Source organism: Pollicipes pollicipes, unplaced genomic scaffold (assembly GCF_011947565.3).
Source record: "Pollicipes pollicipes isolate AB1234 unplaced genomic scaffold, Ppol_2.1 Scaffold_6686;HRSCAF=7923_pilon_pilon_pilon, whole genome shotgun sequence".
Lineage (NCBI taxonomy): Eukaryota > Metazoa > Arthropoda > Thecostraca > Pollicipedomorpha > Pollicipedidae > Pollicipes > Pollicipes pollicipes.
Window position 1 is genome coordinate 18,178,352 of NW_023596921.1, and position 21,235 is coordinate 18,199,586.

Sequence of the window (21,235 nt, forward strand, 5' to 3'; positions counted from 1 at the left end):
AGCCGGGCCGGCGCGCCGCCGCCGGTGCCCGGCCGGCCCCGCTAGCCGGCGCTGCCCGACCGACCGGCCGGCGGCCCCGGCCCAGCCCCGCGCCCTAGCTGTGTCCGTGCGTAGTCCGCGGGCGCGCCGTGTCTCACTAGGCGGTCGTTGTTCTGCAGGTTGGTGGCGCCGGAACTGGAGCACGCGCAATGGCTGTCGGAGGCGCGCGCCGCCGCTCTGTCCGACGCACCGTTGCTCGTTGTCTTCTGCTTGCTGCCCTAGGCCGTAGAGCAGTTGTAAGTGCTCGACGCGAGTCTCCACCCAGCCAGACCGTAGCCGCTCGTACTCTGGCTTTTCTTTGTAGCATTTATTTCGAACCCGCTCTTGGACTCCCGTCATAGGCCCAACTGCCCACACCGATGGAGTCATATTCCAATACGTTGTTTTGTGTGCGTGTGTTTGGTCAGAAAGGGGCTAGAGCACTCGTTTGTCTTGCTGTAACCCTCACGCTCTCAAATTTAAACTGGGAGGGTCATCAGTGGGGGCACCAGTCCTATCCAGTTCTGGCGGTGACGTGTTTGTTTCTCTTGTTCTGATAAACATCAGATAGCTGTGTTATTTCCGCACTTTTGAGCCCTTGTGGCGCATGTGTATTGGTTTGGGCAGGAGTTACGGTGCGCTGTACATTCCTCTTGAAGCAGCCTTCCCAAAACCCGTAGGTCCCATTTTTTCCCGAGCCCGGTCTAAAGTAGCTTAGTTGTGGGAACAAGTAACCCGATATCCCACGTGGCATGATATGCTCGCTGCGGCGACCACCGATGAGGCGCAGACGCATCAGACGTGCCAACGAGTGCCCCACGAAAAGCCCGACTATCCGGCCGTATGGAAAAGGACGGCATCAACATAAAATGACGCGCGGCGGCAGGGCTCCGACCGGCGGGGTCGGCGCGATGACCCCCGTCGCTCCTCGATGTGTCGCAAGTAGCTCAAGCTGTTAGTCGTTATTGCTGTTACGCGGTCGCGTTCGGAAGTCGGCACCTCATGCTTAGAGCTGTTGGGGAGCGGGGGGTTCGTAGTGCGGCGCAGTACTGGTCCTCGGCCCCTGCCGCTCGCGGCCGCCTGTGTGCCGAGTCCGCCGGCCTCCGCGCGGGCCTGCGTGCGCCCGACAGACGCAGCCCGGCATCGGCCAATCGCGTCACCCTCAGTCCGCTCTTGCTGGACCCGCTCCTGCCCGGATCCTCCCCACCCCCGGCCCGGCTCGGCTGGCATCCGTTCCACCGCCGCCGCCGCCGCCCCCGCGACGGCACCGCACTATCCGCACCAGCACTGCCCAGCCGCGTCCTGTCCCGTCGACCCGCATTGCGCCCGGTCTGCGAGGCGGCGGCGGCTGCGGCGCCGCTCGCCTGGTGTGCGCCGGTTGTCGGCCGGGCGCGCCTGAGGAGGCCGGTCGCGCGCCGGACGCGCTGCTACCGTAGGACGCGCTAGTTGGGTGTTGTTGGTCTCACGGTATTTTATCGGTGGCTGGACAATACACCGGCTGTTATGCGACGACCAGTGGCCCCCCGGGGACGTCGCCGCGTCCGTGTTTCGATTTTTCTCTGCTGTCCATGACACGTTGCCCATGCTAGCGATACGTTATGGATGCGCCATTAACGAACGATTGTTTTGCGCTCAGGATCCGGACGCGGACTGGGACAGGATTTGTTGCAGGTTTCGTGTACGCAATCTCCAGCTGCTTTTGTGATATGTCCCCGGTTCGCCCTGGGTTCGTTAAGCGTTTGAGCGTTTATCTGATACTGGACATTGACCCGATTAAATCATCTGAATGTACACCAGGAGATGTAGCATATCTTGTAGGTGCGTCCAAGGAGTGGTAAATAAACTTGTCGTCAAGTGACCAGCTGTCTGCGCAGGCTAGCCTGGATTTGGCACACAGCCAAGGTGACAGTCGGAGCACATGCCTCTCCAGACGACCGTCCAGCAATGGTGTGGGATCTCCGGAACACGGTCGACGCGCCCCGCCGCGGGACGGCTGCGGCCGGCGCCGTCCGCCTGTTGCGGCTAGCGGACTGGGCGTTCGCAAGACACCCGGACGGAAGGCGGGACGGGGCGACCCTGTTGGCCTGAGCGGGGGCATCGAGCGCCGTCGCCATCTTTGAGTCTCGCAGGACGCAGCCAGGCAATAACCCGCCCAGTCCCATGGGGCCCCACCTCTCGACGTCGTCTGCGCCGAGTGCTCTCCACATGTCCCGCGAAGACGTCGGTTCCAAACGTGCTGCACCACGCCCACGCGACCTTGGCACTCATTACTCGCGCTGTTTACTGACCGCCGTTCCCAGTACGACGGAGCGCACGGCACCACGCGGCGGCGGCACGCCCGGCGGCATCGCCTGGCCGTGGCCTGCGGCCCGCCCGGCCGGGGGCGCGGCTGACCGCGGGCGGTGGACGCGTATGCGTGGCGCGGGCGGCAGCCAGCCCGTCGGCGGCGATCAATGGCGGGTCGGCGCGTCTTCGATCGCCCGCGGCAGAGCCGGGGGGGCGGGCACGCCCGCTGCCAGCCCCCCAGCGCTGCTGGCGCGCCCCACCACGCCCGCCCGCCCCCGCGTGGACGTGCCACAACCGCCAAAGAGTGGCGGGGTGGGGGTGGGGGACAGACAGAGCCGCGCAGACACGGACAGGATGAGGTATGGTCGAAACTGGTGCGGGGGAACGTGGCGAATCATTTGAGCTGTGTGGCGGGGTGGCGTTCGATGCCTGGCTGTCAAGACACTTAACGTGCCGGCGCCATCAGCGCTAGTGCGTGCCGAGTCAGGCGCACTGTCAGGATAAAGCAAATCACTCGGCTGAGGACACAGGCTGTGCGCCTGGCAGTGACCATCGCCTAACGCATACGCGGCAGACACGGCGGGTAGTTCTAACTCGGCTCAGCCAGCCCGGAACAGGGGGAGTATCACTGACCAGTTCTCTACAGTGGCTCATCGTGAGGCGCTGCTGTCTTCTAGGGCTTCCATTGACGACAGAGAGCCCGACCGGGCCACTCCTGACCTCCGTGGCGCAAGACTGGCGCAGGCGCCAGGGGCTGCTCGGTTGTGTGGCCTTCGTGACCTTACGGCGATGACTGCCACCATCCTGGATCGATCTCCGGTCAAAAAGGCACCGACACTGGACTCCCTCGCGGCGGCCGGATGACGCCGCGGCGGACAGTGCGAAACGCTGCACTCGTTCGCAGGGGGCATTTCCCGATTGTCACTGAGTCTTCGGAAGTAGTTTTGGACGGATGAGACCGTTTGTGTAAAGCTTTCCTGTACGTGCTAGCGTTACGCTCAATTTTGAAGTCTGAAACCAATACGGTGCCCAGAACCCCCAAAATACATGGACACCCACGCCGGTTGGCACGGCGCGCGGTACGGAGCAAACGGGTCCCGCGCCCCCTAGCCCACTATAAAACATCAATCAGAAAATCAGAAGCGCCTTCACAGGACGAGGTCTGCGTCCGCTGCAGGTGCGACCGAAAACACGTTGCGGCGACCGCCCCGACGCGGCGCACTATCGATTCACAGGCGCTGCATCTGTCACACCTGACGGAGACATCTCGGCAGCGCGGCCGGTCGTCGGCGGCGCGCCTCACTCGATCTATCCGGCCTTGTGGCGCAAATAGAGTCAACAGTTCGTCCCCCCTGAAAGGCGTCCGAAAACAACACAATCAGTGCGCTCGATTGACCCGATTGTATTGATCACCATGGAAACATTCTGTAAATGCCGGCATTGTTCATCGCGAAATAGTTCGCGTGTAATACCTGCCGAGCATCAGACAACTCCCTGATAATGGGCGTTTACCACTCAGGAAATCCACGCGCAAAAGTGGAGTGCCAGCATGACTGGCAGAGGTAAATCGTTGGGTGCATATTCCCCTACTGTATGCCATATCCTGCAGAACAGTTCCTATACAGTGCAGCACGTGATCCGGCACAGCTCGGTGCCACCAGAAGTCACGGGTCAGACGTGGGCACTAGGAAACCTGCACGCTGTCTGCCGATACCAGCAGCAGACAACTACCAGCAAAAAGGCCGCACCACACGAGGCAGTCTGGGCAGGGGCCAATCTCCCGGCGAGGCTTGCCATTGCACAGCACAATTGATAATGATCAAGCACTCCAAAGTCACAGAGATAAAGCCGAGCCTGAACACATCGATCGCTCGCCACAGAGCGTGACCTCCGTCCTGAACAAGACCAACATACCGCGCGCGTGGATCACCTACTCACGATCAACAATCACCTCCGTTAACAGGCCGCGCGCCGCCGCCCCGCGGCCGCAGTAACAACAGCTAGCGCCCAGCCGCGGCGCGCCACCTCGGCCAGGGTCGCGCCGCGTGCCGCTGGCCCCGGGCGAGGTCACAAGGAGCGGCCGCCGGCCGGTGCTGCGCCGCCCTCCTCTCGCAGCGTGTTGTGCTTCACCAGGTCCCAGTAGAGGCCGCGCTTACGCACCAGCTCCGCATGCGAGCCCATCTGGGGACGGAGGGCCCGGCGGCGCGGAGTGAGCAGGGCACGGTGTCGGCAGCCCGACACAATACCAGTGTGCTTGTAGTGCTGCTGGTGGCTGATACTGTCCCACCGAGATCCCGTTTACCGAGAATGTCGGCTCTGATCTGGCAGCTTGAGCCGCTGTCGCCGCCACCGGCTCCCCGGCGCGCCGCCTGATCCTCTCAATACTCCACACGATACGTCACTTTGCCACGCTCGGTGCGGACGCTTGGCCTCCGCGGTCTCCCGGTATCTCTTCAGTGGAGTTAAGCATGATTCGCATCACAAGCAAGTCCGGAAATCCTTCCGACAGCCCAATATGAAAGACTACTAGCTGCTGAGTAAAACAAGGGGTCAAGCTCTGTCACCACCGCTGGATTTTCCTGCCATCCTAGTTGCAACGATGACAGCGGTAATGCACCAACACAATAAGCACGCAACTGTTTGGAATCCTCGATAAGATTGCTGCAACCCAAAAACGTTCCACATTGGCAACGAATAAGATGTGCAATACAGTATTGCGTGACAGACCCTCCGCACCCCAAAGCCCCAATGATTCTCATAATCGTCATCACCAGAAACAGAAAACAAGTTATGACTAAACTGTGTATGAAAGCATGTAGCACTAGTCATTACTATTATCAACCCATGTGGAAAACATGACTAGGAAAGGCTTGTCATCTAGAGCATCACCATCCCATTCACCATCCATCATTTCACCCCCATCACCATCCCCATCTGCACGGTCATCGCTCACCTCGGCCACTTTGCCGTCGGCAATGACGGCGATGGTGTCTGCGTTGCGCACGGTGGAGAGCCGGTGCGCGATCACCAGCACCGTTCGGCCGGTCACCACCCGGTCCAGCGCCTCCTGCACCACCTTCTCCGACTCGGCGTCCAGTGCGCTGTGGAAGACCCGCGGCGCCAGAGGTCATCGCCTGCGCCGCCATGCCCGGGGCAACTCTCCGCGTGCCAGCGGGTCGTGATGTCAGCACCGAAAGGTTGACGTGTGGCGCGTGACGCTTATATGGTCTGTTTATGGGCTGTTGGGCGGCCAAGATCATGCCGGTCACGCTCAGCTCTGCGTCCCCCGGCGCCTGGCGTCACTTTCATGGTTTAACGGTATAAGTCACATATGGCAGCAGTCTGCCCTCGTAACGACTTTACCTATGTGTTTATATCAATATGACCGCACAAACACAATTGCACGAGTTGTCTCAAGTCAGGCATTGCTCAATTTTCCACACAGAACTGATTTCAGTTTACTGTCATACGCACAGAATACAACGGTATTGTCGCATCATTAAATCATTCAGTCGGATCATTGAATTTCTACCATCATGAGACTCGCAGCTGGCCTCGTTCGTACAGCGCACCGCTGTCCTAACCGCGACAAACGCACCCAGCCACCACCAGCTGGCGCTCACGGTCTCCGCCACCCGTGAGGCCACAAGGGGCCACTCAGCTGGCGGCCGCACCAGCTGCGCACCTGGTGGCCTCGTCCAGGACGAGGATGCGCGGATCCTTGAGCAGAGCGCGCGCGATGGCCACGCGCTGCTTCTGGCCGCCGGACAGCGTCACACCGCGCTCGCCCACGGCCGTGTCGTAGCCGTCGGGCAGGGCCGAGACGAACTGGTGCGCGTTGGCCAGCCGCGCCGCCGCCTCTACCTGCGGAGGAGTGGGGAGAGACGGGAGTGACGGTGCCGCGGGCAGAGTGGGCCCGTCTCGGACACGGAGCCGGCACCGGCGCCGGTGACGACAAGCGACGGATGACATCAGGCACGGATAACATCAGCCGCGTGCATGCTATGGAGGTAGGGATGCTACGATTTTGCAGGCAGCTTAAACGATGCCTGTCGAGACCAATGGCACATGTACAGGCAACCACAAGTAGAACGGAAAGAGCGTGCCAGAAAGCGCGACCTCGATGAAACGCTTACCAGCCGCCGGAAACACACTTCACTCATATCTCTATTGCTATCCAGCCAATCAAAACTAAATATATCCATTTCTATAGTAGGACATAAACGTAAGCCTTCACTTTGCTTTGACAACCCATACTGTCTCACAAAATATAAACCATAATTACGGCCATACAATGAAGGCGCTGTCTTCCACGACAATCTCAAACCAGGCCAAAAAAAGTGTGCGCTACCTCCTCGTCGGTGGCGTCCGTCCGGCCATATCGGATGTTCTCTTTGATCGAGGTGGCGAACAGGACGGGCTCCTGGTTGATGTAGCCGATCACGCGCCCTCGCAACCAGTGCGGGTCCAGTGACCTTAGGTCATGCCCGTCCAACAACACCTGGCCCGACACAGGATCGTAAAACCTGACAACACACAAAACGATGTGAGACATGACAGCTTAAAATATTTGCTAAAAGATGACCATATTATTTGACACAAGTCTAACAGTTCAACAGTTCATTTCGGGTTCCAAAGTTAATTTTCAGAGCACTGCTTCCCAGTGATCTCACCTCTGCGGCACTGCTTCCCAGTGACCTCACCTCTGCAGCACTGCTCCCCAGTGACCTCACCTCTGCAGCACTGCTCCCCAGTGACCTCACCTCTGCAGCACTGCTTCCCAGTGACCTCACCTCTGCAGCACTGCTTCCCAGTGACCTCACCTCTGCAGCACTGCTTCCCAGTGACCTCACCTCTGCAGCACTGCTTCCCAGTGACCTCACCTCTGCAGCACTGCTTCCCAGTGACCTCACCTCTGCGGCACTGCTTCCCAGTGACCTCACCTCTGTGGCACTGCTTCCCAGTGACCTCACCTCTGCAGCACTGCTCCTCAGTGACCTCACCTCTGCAGCATTGCTTCCCAGTGACCTCACCTCTGCAGCACTGCTTCCCAGTGACCTCACCTCTGCAGCACTGCTTCCCAGTGACCACACCTCTTCAGAACTGCTCCCCAGCCGGCCTTACCTTTCCAACAGGGCGGCACATGTGGACTTGCCGCCGCCGGAGTAGCCGACCAGGGCCAGCATGTGCCCCGCGGGCACGTGCAGCTGCATATGGTCCAACACCACCTGGACGGGAAAACGAGCACATCCTTCACCACGCCGGGGACACCTGGACATGGAGGGAGGGACAGTAATTTCCATAATGTAATGCAGTAATGGACGCTGTGATTTAAAAGGGTTTATCATCTCCACCCACATTTCTAACTGCCTGTTGCACGTCGTTCCCACTTGGCTCCTTCGAATTTCAAACATATACCAATAGATATTTCAGATCACGTTTGAACCCCACTCATTTCGTCAGAAACGACAAGCCACTATGCCAACGACACGGAGGTACTATCAGGTGAGACGGGACTATGGCCACGCTGCAAGTGCGATGCGGCGCGCCGACGCTGCGAGGCAGTGAGTCCGATCACGACCGCCGCCGCATTCGATAAATGAGCGCCACTCAGCAGGCAGCCCCAACCCTGCGACGGAACGTTCCATCCAAGTCGTCAACCATCACTTCTGTTGGTTTCCAAGCCAACTCACCACCTGTGGACGGGTGGGGTAGTTGAACGTGACGTCACGAAACTCGACGCTGCCCGTCAGCTGACTGACGGGGATGGTGGCGCCACCTCGGATCGGAATCTCAGCCCGGAGGTTCATGTACTGCCCGCAGACGGCGCCGTTACGGTCCGTCCCGCTTCAGGAGTTCATGTGACGACTGGGAAGTGGCTGCCGTACAGGTCCTCAAAATAGTTCAGCTCAAAATACATGCAATATGCATCATGTTCCAGAGCACCGAACCACATGGCATGCGCAGCGCCACCAGGATGGACGTGAGCTCTGAACAGCCAGCTGGTCGTAGCTCGTGGTGACCCTGTGCTCAAGTTTGGTAGAGTTAAAGCAGGCAACGGGACCTAGTAAATAATCTCAGCGGAACACAACAAGGGACGCTAACTGGAAAAATTCCAACCTCCCTATACCACAATACCACATAGCAGAGTAGCAGACCACAGTACCACAGACCAGACCACAGACGCCTGCCGGCGTTCACGAGCGGCCTGCCCGCCGGCAGCGACCGGGCCGCTGAGCCTCTCACCTCGAAGACGCGCGCGCCGGCGCTCATGCCGCGCACGAACGTGCCGAACAGAATGGACATTTGCGCCAGCGAGCGCTGGATGGTCTGCGAGGCCACCAGGAACGACATCAGGTCGCCGGCGGTCAGCTGGCGCTGCGACATCAGGTAGCCGCCGTAGTACAGTGTGGCCAGCACCACGCTGTTCATGAAGAGGTTCGCGCCCGCCTGCCGGGCCGGCGGCGTCAGGGTGGCGGCGGAGTGCGAGGCGGAGTGCGGCACACCGCCGAGGCGCCTGGACGGCGGGGGTTGGAGGCTGCCAGACCCGCACGGTACGCTCGGTTAGTTCACGCCAGGCTTCAGTTGTTCGTACCGCCAGCGCATTTGTTTGGCCTTGTGTGTCATTGTGCTTTTACGACGCACTTAGCTGCTGAGGCTATATGGCGTCGTCTGCCTCTGACACTGGCAGGAAAGGCGGGCCTTTATTTCGTTTTCTACTTGGGATATAGTAGTGCAAAAGCTGCATACACAAGATCGCGGGGCAAAGGTTAGTAATAGGACGATGCTGCAACTATCATGGGAGACCTCCACTTCCGCACCTCACTACGCACAGGGGCCTTCTCTCCGGGGTTTATGCCGGCGGTAAGGAGGGTTTGCCGCTGCGGCGAGACTCAAGCCGGCGCCTGGCGGCCGTTCGCAGCTTGCCCCGGGGACAGGGAGCTGCGAGAATCAAGGACTAAGGGATAAGTAAGCAGAGACAAGCAGATGGAAGGGATGAGAGCAAGGCAAGCTCAACCTTTGGAGGTACCGCTTACCCACGCACGCACGCACGCACGCACGCACGCACGCACGCACGCACGCACGCGCGCACGCATCCTGTTACGTTCCGCCCCCACCTGGAACAGCCCGATGCCGACGCCCAGCCTGATATGGATGTCGCGGGACTTGTTGACCTCCTCCACGTAAAACTCGGTCTCGCTGTCCTCCATGGCGAACGCGCGCACGGTGCGGACGTTCCCCACGGCCTCCTCGGCCACGGCTGTCGCGTGCGCCACCTGTCGGGGCGCCGGAGAGACGATAGTCCAAGTCAGGCCACACGAGAATCTCTCTGTACAGTGCGCACGACATCGACGAGGTGCTTGGCTCATACAGCTGTCTTTCGACGGGACACCACCGGTAACGACCCAAAGAAAAACACTGCGCCTACTAAGGGGTTTGAGAACCTGTGGAGCAGGTAGTTAGAGCTTTTGGTGACAGGTGGGAAACAGATGAACGCCGGATCAATACAAAAAAAGAAAACGCGTGGCAAGAACAGCACAGCTCCTACAGAGCTGCCATCTGCACAAACTTGCGCGCATTGCTTCAACGTTACGTTCGCCAACTTCACGACCCAGCAGTCAGAGAGCAAAACATGGCTTTGGGGCTTGGCTACTGGGGCTTTAGGACGCACTCAACAGCTGAGACTACATCGTGTTGCCTGTCTCTCGCCCTGGCTGCGGGCGGGCGCCGCGGGGAATCTTCATGCCTCCCAAACACCTAGTGGCACAACTGACGTACCAGCAAATCCGGTTTTAGGGGAGGCCAATTTCGAAGCAGGGGTGAGCGACCCGCCCGTCCCAGTCCGGCGCACGGCTAACCGACCTGCTGCTGGGCGTCGCGGGAGATGGCACGAAGGCCGCGGCCGATCATCGTGCCGACGCTGACGACGGAGCCAATAACGATGGCCGAGCCCAGCGTCAGCTGAGGCGAGATGTGGTACAGGGCAGCCACACAGCCCACCACCTGGCGGTGAGGGGCAGAGTGAACTGAAGACAGGTGAGGTACAGGGCAGCCACACAGTTCACCACCTGGTGGTGAGGGGTACAGTTAACTGAAGACGAGTGTGGTACAGGGGAGCCACACAGGTGTGTTACATAACAGGTGTGTTTACATAACATTGCCCCACCACCTGGTGGTGAGGGTCAGAGTAAGCTGGGTAGGGACAGATGTGGTACAGGGCAGCCACACCACCCACCACTTGAAGTCCTAGGTTCTCTCCGAGTGGTGGACTGTGTGGCTGTGTGGGGCAGTCAGCAAATGCACCATATGTGCCGTAGCATAAGTGATGGTGAGCTTAATATTGGTAGTGTAGGTAATCAGTTATTTACTTCACACGGTCAAGAATATCTTGCGGCATCGGACATTGCAGGGTTTCACCTGTATATTCTAACTGCATATGAACAGATCAAATTCAGGGAGGCATTAATTCCTCCGGAAGCTGATCACCTGTTGCCGGAAGCTGGTAACAGACAATCCTTACACGATAAAAGGTGCATTGAGGGACATGTTAGGCTAGCATTTTGCACATACTATATTATTTCCAAGACACCCAATGTTTTTTAATGGCACACTGCTTAACCATCCACAAGTTCAACGAAGATCTCCGGTATAGATGTATGGTCAATTGATCACCCGTGCCTTGCTCGCACTCCCCAAGAGAGTGGAAGTATGTCCGTAGATAGCACATGAATCAGCTGTGCCATATAAAATGGGAGATGTGGATGCGCTGATAATCATGCCCGACGAAACAGAAGCAAATGCTAACGAAAGGTTTTGTGCCGGCGTGCTCCAGCATTGGCATTGGCTATTCTTGGCAATGGGAATGGTTGACTGTAAATGAAAATAAGATGTAACAAGCAGTGCATATGGGAAGAAATGAGACACAACACAAACGAGCATGAAAATGTGGCTAATCCGCCCATCGTGCAAAAGGACCGCTTCGGCGCCTAGCCCTGATGCTGCAACACACCTCCACATCGGCACCGCGTTACCTGCGCTATGCTGCGCATGCCCTGCGACACGCACATCTTGAAGGAGCTCTTGAAGTCCTGCACGTCCGTGGTCAGCCGGTTGATGACCTCGCCCGTCTTGTGGTGGTCGTAGAAGGCCACATCCTGCTCCATCAGCACGCCGAACAGCTGGGAGCGAAGGTCGGCCGCCATGCCCTCGCCCATGTACGACAGGCACACGATGTAGGCCAGCGTGAACAGCGACTGTGGGCGATAGGGGGCGGACTGGTGTGATCAGGTAATACGTGGAGCGCGCGGCAGGGGTGTCTCGACAATAGATGCAGGAGAAATGGGCACGACGCAGAACCCTGTGAAGGGCAGCTGTCGATAGCAGAGGCTAAACGACAGACAGCGTGCTCAGTAGGTGTCGAAACGAGGAGTATGTTCAGCCCCTACGCCACTGTGTAGTGCAGTGGCTGACATGACAACGAAGTAGATTTGCACACGACATGGCCCAGGGCACCATGGGATTGCAAAGCAGCAGCAACAAACACAAATGACTAACGACGAAAACCGAACTGCTTTCTGCACTGCCACGTCATCTGAGGCAAACGATATTAGGCGAAAAGTGACAAAGCCTCATCAGAGTGTCACATCCACAATGCGGCGGCATTCACCGTGGCTTTTAATGACGCACACTTTATCCTTAAGTGAAGGCAGCATAGCAATTAGTCCGGCGCAATTGGCTCGAAAACACGCGACATGCTCTCTGAGAGGTTAAGAGACAATAACTATCATATGTGAATACAGTGTCGCTAAGCAGGCTGACCAGATCCAGAAATTTATATCTGCCCACCAGCATCCAAATATGCCTTGCAGACAGCCCTGATCCCAACTCACCAGCCCGGTGGCCAATGACCACCATCCACACTCACAATCACTATCAACAGAGCCCAACGAGCAACACGGCGTCCAGTAGGCCGGCTAAGCTCCGCGAGCCAAACAGGGTCAGGAAGAGTCTGACAGCCCCACATACATCGCGCAAGAACAGACGGAAGCAGAGGGAAGCAAGCAGAACCAAAGCACACAAGAGAATTGAAGCAAACATGGACAGGACAGCACAAACACATGCCACGGAGGATTGGAACAGGCCAGTTCAGACCAGGATCGGGGTGTCCAGACAGGATTAGCACAGGCTAGTTCAGATCAGGATCAGGGTGTCCAGACAGGATCAGCACTGGCTAGTTGAGACCAGGATCAGAGTGTCCTGATGGGATCACAACAGGCTAGTTCAGACCAGGATCAGTGTACCCTGATGGGATCAGCACAACCTAGTTCAGACCAGGTTCAGGACGTCCAGACAGGATAAGTACAGGTCAGTTCAGACCAGGATCAGGGTGTCCAGGCAGGATCAGCACAGGCTAGTTCAGACGAGGATTAGGGTGTCCTGACAGGATCAGCATGGGCAAGTTTAGACCAGGATTAGGGTGTCAAGGCAGGATCAGCACAGGACTACTGCAGATGGGACAAGACCATCTGAGCAGTCCCGAGTAGGACGGACCAGGCGCAGCTGACCAGTCACTGCAGTCGAATGAGCAGAACCAGGCAGCGCCGACGTGCACCAGACGAGATCAGCGGGAACCAGAGAGCACCGGCATGCACCAGATAGGATCAGTGGGAACCGTAGAGCGCCGACGTGCACCAGACGGGATCAGCGGGAACCAGAAAGCGCCGACATGCACCAGATAAGATCAGTGGGAGCCACAGAGCGCCGACGTGCACCAGACGTGATCAGCGGGAACCAGAAAGCGCCGATATGCACCAGATGGGATCAGTGGGAACCACAGAGCGCCGACGTGCACCAGACGGGATCAGCGAGAGCCAGAGGGCGTCGACGCGCACCAGACAAGATCAGCAGGAGCCAGAGAGCACCGGCATGCACCAGATATGATCAGTGGGGACCAGAGAGCGCCATTATGCACCAGACGGGATCAGCGGGAACCGGGGAACGCCGACGTGCCCCAGACAGGATCAGTGAGAACCGGATGTGACCGAGAGGATCGCGTACGACCAGGCAGGTACACAGAAGACCGGAAAAAACAGACAGGGTTAAACCAGACTGACGCGAACCTTACGGGGTTTGGCTAGATGAGAACAATATGGCTCACAGGGTGAATTTGTCCAAGAGATGAGACGACACTAAAGAAGACCAGAGCTGAGCGTACAGAAACGCACGTAGTTCTAGCTGACCACTGTAGGCCAAACACCTACACACCAGGCCAGGCAGGACCAGACGCCAGACAAGAAGCAGTCAATCAGACGACACCGGCCCGTACAAAGCACCCTATCACCCGGACCAGACGTTAGCTGCGGCCATCCCAGTGCAGCACCTGCAGGCCGTAGAACGAGATAAGCCGAATGGCCGGCTGGCGCAGCTCGTCGCTGAACTGGCCGCCGCCCTCGCCCGACGCAAAGTGGGTCAGCACGTTGATGAGGTCGCCCAGCAGCCGGGGCACCTCCACGTTGCAGAGGGCGACGACGGCGGCGCTCTGCGGAGGACGATGCTGTCAGCCGGCGCAGCTTAGTGCAGGTTGATCAACGCTGGACGCGCCCTGCGCTACAATTTTCCCGTCAAACATATCCCAAAACCACTGTCATATGCTGACCGGCAGTTCCCCAGTCGTCGTGCACTAGCTCGAACTCGTCGCCGGTCACTCACAAAGATCGCGCCGACCAGGTAGTGCAGGTAGGGCCAGAGCAGGCGCCAGAGGCGGCGCCAGTCTAGCCGGGCCGCCTCGGTGGCCGCCTCCTCGGGCATCACGCGCGTGTGCTCTGCCTCGCAGAGCGCCGCCGCGCGCCCCAGCCGCCAGCGCCAGGCGCCACATGCTGCCACGGCCAGACCAGCAGGCAAGCAGCGCGATAAGCGTGGACGCGCCAGCAGCCATGGCGAAAGGCCGGGCCGTGCGGGACCAGCGCGCACACGGAAGGCCAAGTTGGATGGCTTGCACTGGCTGAGCAGATGCTTGCAAGGCTTGCACCATGATAACCTGAAATCAGGGGTAATTGGATGCTTGCAACATATGAAAACACATTGGTGTGCACTGGTCTGATTAATTTATGCACAGTATTTTTTATAAATGTTATATCTACCATCTTAAGTGTTTGTGAACTAATTATTCAAGCATCTGTCCCAGCCAATGGTCTTTATTTGCAGGAAAAAGTTTTCCACAGGTACTTCTCTTGGCATCTTAAACTGCTATTTGATCCTGAGAATGTTTGAGAATAAATGAGAATGAACACTCTTCTTTTTTAATCAGAAAAATCACCAGCCAAAACATTGGGTACAATTATCATGGCAATTATATGAATATATCCCATTATACATCCTGCATGACAATGCTTGAGGCATTTACCACATGTATATTGCACCTAAAAAATACAGTTCAAGCAAAATAAGCAAATTAATACATCTAATCCATCAAACAAAAGTTATAAATATTTACCTGATTGTGTGTATAACAGCATTCTTGGTGGGCAAAGAAGCTTGCAGTCTCATAAATGTGAGCAGCATACTTTGATAAGCTCTGAAGTGAAGAAACCAGGCTTAATAAAGGAGTAACATTATGACAATGAAAATCAATGGCATTTCAATAATAAATGCAAACCAGAAATTCATTTTATTTTTGATTCATTCCATCTTTCCTTTTTTTGATGCTTTTTATTTTCACCAGCCATGAATCAACCTAAGCTGCTATGTTCTAGGTCTATATAACTGTGGTCCTTCAGTTGGCCATCATTTTAAATTTCCCCTAAATAGAATAGCCAGTAGATTATGAGAATACAGCCTAAACTACAACCAATGATCATTAATTACCTACACTTGTGCTTTTTGGAAAAGCATACATGACAGAAGTGTACAATGCCCAGTAATGCCATCATTTGAGGACAATGGGGCCTACTGAAATCTAGCTGATACTTGCCCTGGTATCATGTAGGGGTTCCAACTTATATCAGCATATTGCATGACCACATAACTTCACATATAGGAAGCTGAGATATATTTTATATAGGATACCATGTAAAAAGCAAGACATGATGGAACAAATTGACTATGCCAGCATGCACCAGGCATGTCCAAGCTCATGGCACATCATTATCTATTTTAGCTGTACCAAATTACTCATTTCTTTACACACTATTAAATTAAATGTGTCAGAGTGGCACAACGCTCAAAATCATTTCACATGTTCACATGTTGTCCATAGCACTGCCAGACCAATTTCACCATGATATTCTAAGACAAACTGCACGACAGAGGACCTTGTGCTTAGAGCTCATTGAGGAAACAATATCCTGAGAGTAATGACCAAAAGGAATTAGGGTGTTAGGGGTTTTATTTTTCATGCAGCATCATACGAGAACCGTATCTGTATCTTTCTATACATAGATTCTCGAGCTGACAAATGCCACTATTGTCAAATATGCGCATGAAACCCTACCAATTAATAGCTGCCATATCATAAAGAAAATCCTCTAGGAAAATGCTACCTGAAAAGTTGGTAGGGGCCGCGTACGTTCAAATCGCACCTTTTCTTGGTGGTCTGGAAATTCAAAGATGTACAAAACTGGGTATCTTTAGGTTTTCAGACGACCAAGAACAGTTTAAAACAAAAGATAAGGCCCACGAGAAAAGATAAAAAATATTCAGTGATTGAAAAACTTGTTAATTGGGAATCTTAAGCATTATTACGCTCTCCAGGGGCCCAATGTTTCCGGGGATCTATATGCCTACTTGCCGGGTCATTCCGATTGTTAAGAAGTCTTCTACGTTGCGTTTAATTTATTTGCGCTTGCTCGGAGGGCACTGCGCTGTTGCTGTGCCCTTCCTGCAAGCGTGCCGGGGCGTTCTTGTCAATCAGGGGCCCTACACGGATTTTTTTCCATTCGCCGGAAAGGCTATATCAGTTATAGCCAGGGTCCCATACGTTAACCTGCCGGACTATTCTCGGTTGCTCAGAGGCCCCTTACGTTGGTTTTGGTTCACCTACCGACACACTGGCGATATCCTCATGGGCCCTTTACACTGGTCCAGGACGCTTCCAATTTTAAGTCACTTTCTTAGGGCCTGCGCTCTTATTGGGGGCCATCTGTAAACCTGTTTATGCACACTCGGTAGTTCGGGACCCTCCAACATGGGCATGGGGTACTTTCTGTTACAATGGGTGTCACTACACAGTTGTCGGCGCTCCATCTATTAACATGCTCCATCATACTGGATCGTTTGTGGGCCCTGCGCATTGGATATTTTAATGTAGGGCCCTACACTCTTGTCGCGGTCATCTGTTTGCCGGCTCGGGTACACTCCATATTTAAGGGGCCCCCCACACGAGGTCTTGGGTACGTTTTATTTGCATAGAGGGCCCTACGCTCTTAACGATATCCTTACCTAACAACATGCTCTGGTGCACTCGATCATTCGGATCCCTCTACATCATGTGGTGGGCATTTCATACTTGAAAGGAAGACCTTACGCACTTGTCGGGGCCCATCTGTTAACCTGCTCAAGCACAACGGATTGCTTGGGAGCCCTGCACATTGGGTATTTTAATGTACGACCTTACGCTCTTGTCAGGGACCATCTGACGGCCTGCATGGGTGCACTGGATCTTTTGGGGATCTTCCACACTAGGTCTTAGATGAGTTTTGTTTTAATGGGGGCCCTACAATCTTGTCAGGGGCCTATCTGATAACCTGCTCCGGCATATTTGATCGTTCGGGACTCCCTACATTGGGTTTTGGGTACGTCCTATTTAAACTGGGCCCCACGCACCTGTCGGGGGGCGCTCTCTGTTCGCCTCACTGTTCAGCCACACTGGATTGCTCGGGGGCCCTGCAGATTGGGCTTTGGTATTGAAATTTAGGGCCCTATGCTACTGTCGGGGGCCATTTGATAATCTCTTCGTGTAGACTCCATCTTTTGGGGTCTCTGTGCACGGGGTTTTGGGTACTTCTTATTTGAGTGGAGCGCCCTGCGCTCTTGTCAGACCTCTTCTGATGAGTTGCTCGGGTTCATACCATCGTTCGGGGGGCCATTTACATTGGGTCTGGAGTGCTTCTATTTGAATGGAGGGCTCTGCGCCCTTGTTAGGAGCCGTATCTGTTAACCTGTTCGAACACACTTGATCATACGGGGGGGGGGGGGGGGCTCTACATTGGGTCTAGGGTACTTCCTATTTGGATGGAGGTCCCTACGCTCTTGACAGGGACCCTATATGATAACTTGCTCGGGCACTAGTCCTGCGCCCTTGTCGGGGGCTACCATCCGATACCTGCCCGGGCACACTCGATCATTCCGAGGCTCTCCATGCTGTGTTTTGGTTTCCTCTTACTTGAGTGGATGACCCTATGTTCTTGGTGGGCCCCATTTATTAAGCTGCTCAGGTCGTTGGCAATAACAGATTGAGGGGAGGAACGCACGGAACCATTTCCCTGTGGACCATGCCGAAGGGACTTAAAGACTCTTAAGGGGCCCACAACCGGCCGAACGGACACAGTTTTATAACAAAACAAAAACACAACAAAATTGGACGTCTTTGAGCCTACAGACGACCTAGAACAGTTGCTGGCAAAATTGAAGATTTCATAAGCGGGGAAGTCAATTCCTGGTTGATTTAGAGGTGTTCTTGTGGGAAATTTTGCGGTTCATTACGCAGTGAAGAGATATTACGCTGTTGCCCGGACCCTATATGTCCACTTGCCGGGTCAGTCTGATCGCTAAGGGGTTTTCCACGTTGCCCTTGATCTCTTTGCAGATCAAGTGCTTCCACGTTGCCCTTGATTCTTGATCGATGAGGTTTTCCTCCGCGGATTTTTCCCGTTCGCCCGAAAGGCTCTACACGCCTTTCCCGGTGCCTTTCCCGGTGTCCGAGACTAATGGCAGCGTACACTCAGTTGCTCAGGGGCCCTTCATATTAGTCTCGGGTTCTTTCCGCTTGCTCGGAGGGCCTTGTGCTGTTGCTCGAGCTCATACATGGTAAGTCAACGAGACACTCGATCCTCCCCCCTCCTTTGATCAGGGATTCTTTCCCTTTGATCTCATCTTCGGAGGACTCTTCACTCCTGTCAAGGCTCTTTTTGTTAACCCCCTTGCTGAGAGGGTCCTGTGCCTTGGCCGGGGCCTTATATGTCAGCCTGCCGGGCACCACCGATAGTTTAGAGGCTCACCACGTTGGTCTTGGGTTCTTTTGCTTGTTTGGGGCACCCTATGCTTGTTGACGGGAGCCTGTTTGTTTGCCTCCTGTGGCCCCCATGATAGATCAGGTTTTGTCCCTATTGGCATTCATGCCTTGGCAATAGAGCAGTAGTCGGATATGCGCCAATGAATTTTTACGCACCATTGTCGAACGTAATTTTACGTGCCGCCGACGTAGCACGCACCATTTTCCTTGGCTATTGAGTTTCTGACTTATTACACTTGTGCATCATGCTCTAAACATATTTTGAATGTTAGGATATTGTGTCCTCCTTTGCAACCAAGGAAAAATTATGCATTAGTCATCAGCCATCACCTGGTTACATCGCCGTGCCGGCTAGCCGTAAATAAACTAGAACTAATGTCCGCGCTTGGTTTTGATGGCATTTAGCGGCCAACATGAGTTTATTTTGTCAGGTCGTTACGAAACACTTGGCCTAAAAATCGCAGGATTTGACATAATCGGTACAAAATGAGTGAGCTCTATGTACGTGCAGCACGCAGCACGCCCAAGTGGTAGCACGTAGCACGTCCAAGTGGTAGCACGCCCAAGCACGTTTAAGTAGCATGCCTAGCTTCATGTAAGGCTGGGCACAGTAAGGTGGGTTCCCGTTTTATTAAGCATATATATATATATATATATATATATATATATGTATATGTGTGTATATACATATTTGCAAATTCACGCAGTTCGTGACGTCACGTGCCGGCTGGCGATGATGCCTGTGCCGCGTTCGATCTATCGTCAGCACGTTTGTTGCTGGAATGCACGATGTCAAACGCGCTGACAGAGTGTTTGATGTGTAAGCTGGCAGGAAAGTTTTTTTAACTTTACTTACCCTTCTTTCTTTTTGTTTTACTTAAAACCACACACGAAGGTCGCGTTCGATCTGTCGTCAGCACGTTTGTCACCATGAATCATGGCCCAGTATTCGCCCTACGTCAGGTCATGTAACCACAAAGACACGTGGCCTGTTACGTCACGCGCCGGTTGACAATGATGCCAGGATTCTTCTTTTTTTGTCAGTCCGTCAGCATGGAGAGACAGCGCTACCAGTTTGGTTGTTTTTGCGTTAGCGAGTGCGTTCGTTGGGATCGGGGCACATGTATCTAATTTTGGGGGAGATGCGAGGTGAGATAGATAAGGAGCGAATCGAAATGCAAAGAGAAGCCATGAAAAGGCAAGTGGCGGTGACTGGTGTGGTGTATGGTTACGCTGCCCAGTAAATTAATAGCGTTATAAGTAAACACTTAAAATGATAGCGATGAAATTGAAACGAATTGGAAATGGGAAAAATCATTTAATATCTGGATAGGATAGATGACGGTAAAAGCGGAGCAGAAGCCACACTTCCAAACACCACTTTGTACGAAGAGTGTCGGCGGTAAGCCAGTACAAAAAACTTTTCCGTGAGCCAACAAATCGAACGCTCAGCCAGACGGCGTGACGTCACACAGTCCAGCTGACAATCGCGCTGACGACAGATCGAACGGGGCCATGCTTTCAACGGTGCCGCATCCATCGGCCATCGCCTATCGGTCTTATCGGCCCCGCTGGATCGTCAGCATTGGGGTAATCACGAAGGGAAGAAGGCTGAACTAGGAAATCAGCTGTTCTGTGATTACTTTTGATTTGTTTCACAGCGCTGCTCCAACTTCCGACCTTGAGGCGCCGCTGGCCTGAAGCAGTAGAGCAGGCAGTGCGGGGTGGGGGGGCACAGGAGGCACGTGTTCCCCCTTAGGTTCCGAAGGGCCCTTAGGGTCCCTAGAAACCCACGATTGAGGGCCCGATTTGAGGGATCGAAGGATCCGAAAGGTCCGAAAGGCCGGCCGGAGGCCCCATTCAGGGGCCCCGGGCCTGCAGGGCCGGACACTACAATGTCATCAAGAGAGCCGCGCGCGCTGCCCAGGGGCCGACTGAGTCGATAAGGGCCTTTATTTCGGTCAAACACCACCAGTAACGCACAGCCGGCTCAGTGGCGGCATGGGCCCGAGGGCCCATTTCCCAGGCAGAAAAAAGCGGGAGCCAGCAATTTACATTGCCCGGGGCCCCACAATGTCTAACAGGGACCCTGTGCTGTGAAGGGGTTCCGAGTCGGCCACAGACAGTGTCCCAGGAGGCCTGAAGAGCCTAAGGGGCCCATAGGTCTGACGATCAAGAGCCCGATTGAAGGGTCTACGGACATAAAGGGCTGGCCAGTCTCATTCAGGGGCCCCGAACTGCAAAAACGGACCCTCAGATAACGACTGGCGGGCCCATTGCGCCGATCTGGGACCCCTTGAGTCAATATGGGCCTATGCGTCGATCAGGTACCACTGCACCGTATAGTCGGCTCCGTGTCGAGGGCTCTGTGCTCGCAAGGGCCTCGAGCCGACCAAGGGAAGTATTCGACGAGGGCCGAGGAGGGGCCTGGGCGGCCTGCCAGAGCCAACAATTAACACGCGCTTGGTTGGGGACCCAATTGAACCCCCGAAGGTCTTTCCAGAATGGTGTCCGAGCGGCGCGGTATGGCGGCGTCAAATTTTATATAGCCGTAGACAATTGAATAACAGATCGCTTGGTGTCAACAATTTAAATGTACCTTGGAAGGTCGTTGACCTATGGTAGGTCAAATCAGGCCATAGTTTTAGCGAAGTCAATTGCTAGGAAATCGCTCAACCTAATCAACAATGAAGTGTTAGACGA

At 55.1% G+C, this 21,235-nt stretch overlaps 1 protein-coding gene across 1 annotated transcript; it reads right to left on the reverse strand.

The window, feature by feature from the left end:
- Window positions 1-4,371: 4,371 nt before the first annotated feature.
- Window positions 4,372-15,697, reverse strand: LOC119107990 (mitochondrial potassium channel ATP-binding subunit). Its single transcript, XM_037231578.1, has 14 exons — window positions 15,615-15,697; window positions 14,798-14,878; window positions 14,014-14,341; window positions 13,685-13,843; window positions 11,337-11,558; window positions 10,168-10,308; window positions 9,423-9,581; window positions 8,551-8,754; window positions 7,998-8,117; window positions 7,429-7,532; window positions 6,656-6,830; window positions 5,990-6,168; window positions 5,258-5,405; window positions 4,372-4,485 (listed from the first exon to the last, which is right to left on the reverse strand). Exons 2-14 carry the CDS (start codon window positions 14,863-14,865, stop codon window positions 4,372-4,374), a joined length of 2,121 nt encoding a protein of 706 aa, XP_037087473.1. The 5' UTR covers window positions 14,866-14,878; window positions 15,615-15,697.
- Window positions 15,698-21,235: the final 5,538 nt, after the last annotated feature.

Excerpts from the sequence above, each read along its gene's own strand:
- LOC119107990 (XM_037231578.1), bottom strand. The coding sequence starts at position 14,865 with ATGCTGCTCACATTTATGAGACTGCAAGCTTCTTTGCCCACCAAGAAT. Across the intron at positions 9,582-10,167 it reads CCCGCGACGCCCAGCAGCAG|GTGGCGCACGCGACAGCCGT; the intron begins GTCGGTTAGCCG and ends GCGCCCCGACAG. Across the intron at positions 8,755-9,422 it reads TCGGCATCGGGCTGTTCCAG|GCGGGCGCGAACCTCTTCAT; the intron begins GTGGGGGCGGAA and ends CCGGCCCGGCAG.